The following is a 4,477-nucleotide window of genomic DNA, read 5'->3' as shown; positions in this document are numbered from 1 at the left end:
ATTTATGCAAGTTATAGATGTTTGAGCATTTTTTTCCAACAAGTTATAAAGATTCTAATTCAATCGCACTGAATGAATAGTACTCAAATTCAGACTTGGATTTCTATGAACAGAATAACCCCCGAGGCTCAAATCCAAACCTAGTACACCTAGGACATGCCAAAAGAAGGAGAGGGATAGCCTTACATACCTCACGGACGTCTTATGCTCGCTTAAGCTCAAATCCCGTTTCGTCCAGAATCTACAAATGGTCATTGTTACCAAATGTGAGTTTCAAGTTTTGTGAATTCAACTTAAATCCGTACTTGTCTACCAAAATTCCGGCAGCATCTCCCCTATAAATACAACATCCCCGAGAATCCAACTCGGCCAATTTTACTCAACAACAAATCCGGGAATTTAACCCGGCCAAACTATCAACATAGAGTCAACAACCATACTAACAATTTCCATATTCAATCCAAAACCTCTAATCTTCAACATGGATATTCATAACATTTTTCCATCTTCCAATTTCACAATTCATATTCATAATTCACATCTAAGATCTTACTTTCATCATTATATAAAAACTATATAAAAATCACATAAATTTCTCATAACAACATATAACCCACTTCAACACCAACTTGATTCATTAAACCTTTCCTTTCATCGCAAACATCACAACAACACAACTAACAACTAAGTGAAAATTAATTCATCTCTCCCCTCATCCAACATGGCTCACGGCCACAACACACACACACACATACACGGCCATGCATGCACACACCATAATTTTCATGATTTCCATTCAATTTCATTCACTCTAACATCCATAAATCTTCTATAACATAAAAGAAACAAGAAATTCTTACCTTCCAATGAATTCTCCTTGCCACCAATATCACTCCCTTGCCAAAATAATTACACCACTTTGTAGAGAATCTTAAACTTAGTAGGAATACAAGAGAATTATAGTTCTTGAATCAAAGTTGAAGGCTTGGAAATTTTTTTCTCTTTTTTTTTTCTCTCTTTCTCTCTTGGCCGAATGGCTTCTTCTTTTTTTTTTCTTGATTTTTCCTTTGATTTCATGAAACTTCTAAGGCTAATCATCCTTTTATAATTAATAAGCACATGGAAAATTTAATCAATTTGGTGGGTTGGGCCATGGGTTGGCCGGCCACCCTTCCAAACTTGGGCCTAAATCTTCTTTTTTTTTTGAGCCCAATTGCCTATGAATCTTATTTTGCAAATTCCCGAAACAAATTTCCAAGATTCCAATTTTGCCCTTGGCCTTCTCCAATGTTCTCGTGTCAATATTTTCCATAAGTAACGACATACACACCACATAAAATCAAAACATGGCCTTATTCTTACAAATCACAATTATGTCCAAATTTTCCGAATGTGCAAAAACACGGGATGTAACAACCCCCCTCCCCATAAATATGTAAGGAACCACACCGACCTGATGTCCCTATATAGGGATATGTGGGAAGCCCTTATCGAGCCTGTTATGGGGATGTCTTAGTTTAGGTTTAGCCCAAAGGATATTTAGGAAAATATATATCCTCCTTTGTAAGCTGAACTACGATAGGGCCTGATTTCCCCCCGAAGGGATACGTAGGCAGTCTACATAAGACTCGGCCCCTATATAATATAAATTATAATCCCCCCTCCCTCCCAGTTATTTTATAAGAGAAGAAAGGTTTGCCAAAGTAAGTCAGCCTTAAAAGCCCATTGGACCAAGACCCACTCAAGCACAAAAAGCCCATAACACCCAAACCTTTAGAACAAAGGATCAATTTTTTTTTTTGGTAAGTAAATTTTTTATTGATCCCAAAGTGATAATTACAATACCAAGCAAGAGCTAACCACTTGCCTCTCAAATTTAACTGCAACTACAGAGAAAACTAGCTACACTACTATATTTTGCTATCCATTACAGTTCACAGACAATCTTATACATAGAAGTACTACAATTATCCTAACTACAAACTTTGTTATGGCATATGATTTAGAGTCTCCAGGATTACATTCCATTTCTGCAAATTGCTTCCTCTTATATGCATGTGGATTGCTATTTCTCTGCATACCTTGCTAGTGTTGAAGTGCCCTGCATGGAATCTCAGATTGTTTCTTTCTCTCCAAATGACAGACACCACTATTGCAAAGACACATCTCACATTTGCTCCTTGTCCTATCTACTTCATTGCGCATTTTCATGCCCATTGCAACTCTTCTTGCCAGGTACCTATGGTTTCATGTAATCCCAGCCAGTGTAGCAGCCTACACCACAGGTCATTAGTAGCTGGACAGGCAAAGAAACGGTGATCAAGGGTCTCATCTACAGTATCACAAAAACAACACTCCATGGGCACATGTATGTTAAACTCCAACAACCTATCAACTATGGCAAGTCTTCTCCAAGCTACTAACCATAGAATGAATTTATATCTTGGATGCATGTTTGGTTGGAGGGAAATGCTTCTCCCTGCAACTTTTTGATATTGAGGAATTAAGCACAGATACACCTTCTTGATAGAAAATTTACCCTGAATAGTCATTGCAGTCAGTTTATCAGAGAGAGAGTTTTGCAAAGACTGTGCTTGCATCATATATTTCCTGGATTCCAATATTTCCTTACCACCCAAGTGGCATTTCCTGGGATGTTGCAGGATTCAACTGATTCCCCTTTCATATAATATTTATTTACTTATTTGATCCACAGACAATCCTTTTTACAGCTTATGGCCCAAAGTTGTTTCAGCATTGCAGCATGATTCCAATAAAGCAGATTAAAAATATTGTCCCCATGAAGCTTTTGGCATGCACATCATTTCCCAAGACACTGGGGATTTTTTTTTAGTTAGCTACAGCCCCTGTCCATAGGTAAGTCCTACATACATTATCCATCATCTTGAGTATTCTCTTCGGAACCACAAAGATTTGTGCCTAATTGGTCTGAATTCCAAATATCACTGATTTGATCAGTTGTCTTCTCCCAAAGATAGGACAAAAGCTTAGCTGACCAACATCTAATTCTTTCTGTTATCTTCTCCACTAGAGGCAAGCATTGAGTAATGGCAAGCTTTTTTGAAGACAGAGGAACCCCCAAGTACTTAAATGGCAAATCTCCTTCCTGGTACCCCAATACTTGCAGTATTTCCTGTTTCAGAACATTGCCCACCCCTGACATGTAGATTGATCTCTTCTCTTTGTTTGCTTCTAGCCCTGATGCATTTGAGAATATCTGAAAAGCTCCTTGGAGTAGCTGGATTGAGTTCACATGTCACGACCCGACTACGGGCCATGACGGATATCCGGGGCTAACCACCGAACACCGCTCATTCTATTACTCATCTGCTCTCATTCATAATATTTACTCATAATCGTAGAAAACTAGCGTCATTTGAAACATATTTACTTTTATAAACATAAGCCGCCGGCTATCAAAATAATATATATACATGCATATACATGAAGGCCGTGGGACCATACTACCCACACTTTGCGTATCTACGAGCCTCTACTAGAGTACTAGACATATAGACGGGACGGACCCCGTCGTGCCCGTATGAATATACATATATGTACCAAAAGAATAATCAATGGCACCTCCGGGAAAAATGGAGTGCTCTCAATCAGCTAATGGCTCCTACGAGTCTGGATCACCTCCCTGTCTACCTGTGGGCATGAACATGGCGTCCAAAGAAAAGGACGTCAGTACGAATATTGTACTGAGTATGTAAGACATAAACAATAATGAGACATCAATGAAAATAAGGGGGCATCAAATGAAGAGCAATCTGTGACTGACTGAATCATAAAAGAAATAATACGTACGGGCTTACTTTTATACTCATCATCATATCATATATGCATAACTGCATAAACTGCCCGACCATATAGGTACGGTGTGATAATCAATAACATTAGCATTAGCATTAGCCTGCGTCCAAGCCTCCCGCGTCCGGGGTACCATCTCATGCCGCCCACTAGTGGTGTCTGCCTATGCCATCTGGCCATGGTGTATAGCTGCCCGCCTTGGCGGTGACTGCCCGGCCATATAGGCGCGGTGTGATATCATCATGTACTCATCATAGTATGCTTATCATAATATACTTACCATAACTCATCACAATGCATGCATAGAGACTCATAGATAATCATACTCTATCGGGGTGACGTAAGGTCGTGGACCCACGATTTCATTATGGAACATTCATAAGTATCCTGCCTCACCTTGAAGGAACAAGTATAAGGTGAGTGTATATGATGCTCAACATCAATGGGCTATGGATAGCTTCATTAGCTTAATTGGAACATCATATCATAGACTATAGCATCTCTATACTTAAGCTTGTCACTATCGTTATCATAATCGTAGCATATCTCTTATCTCGTGTGGCTATTCGTGAACAACGACTCATAGTCTTCTTGAAGATGGAACATTCATAATAAAAGAGGAAATTCATGCCATAGGACTCAT

The 4,477-nt window shown here is 39.0% G+C and overlaps 1 protein-coding gene across 1 annotated transcript; it reads right to left on the bottom strand.

Moving 5' to 3' along the window:
- Window positions 1-2,207: 2,207 nt before the first annotated feature.
- LOC132054276 (uncharacterized) lies at window positions 2,208-2,603 on the bottom strand. The gene has a single exon (XM_059446318.1). The coding sequence runs from the start codon at window positions 2,601-2,603 to the stop codon at window positions 2,208-2,210; it is 396 nt and encodes a 131-aa protein (XP_059302301.1).
- Between the last annotated feature and the right edge of the window lie 1,874 nt (window positions 2,604-4,477).

This window comes from Lycium ferocissimum, chromosome 4 (genome assembly GCF_029784015.1).
Source record: "Lycium ferocissimum isolate CSIRO_LF1 chromosome 4, AGI_CSIRO_Lferr_CH_V1, whole genome shotgun sequence".
Classification (NCBI taxonomy): Eukaryota; Viridiplantae; Streptophyta; class Magnoliopsida; order Solanales; family Solanaceae; genus Lycium; species Lycium ferocissimum.
The sequence above is the reverse complement of the archived record's forward strand: the minus strand, read 5'-3'. Positions and strand labels throughout refer to the sequence as shown.

Coding starts and splice junctions, on each gene's coding strand:
- LOC132054276 (XM_059446318.1), bottom strand. CDS start 2,603: ATGATGCAAGCACAGTCTTTGCAAAACTCTCTCTCTGATAAACTGACT.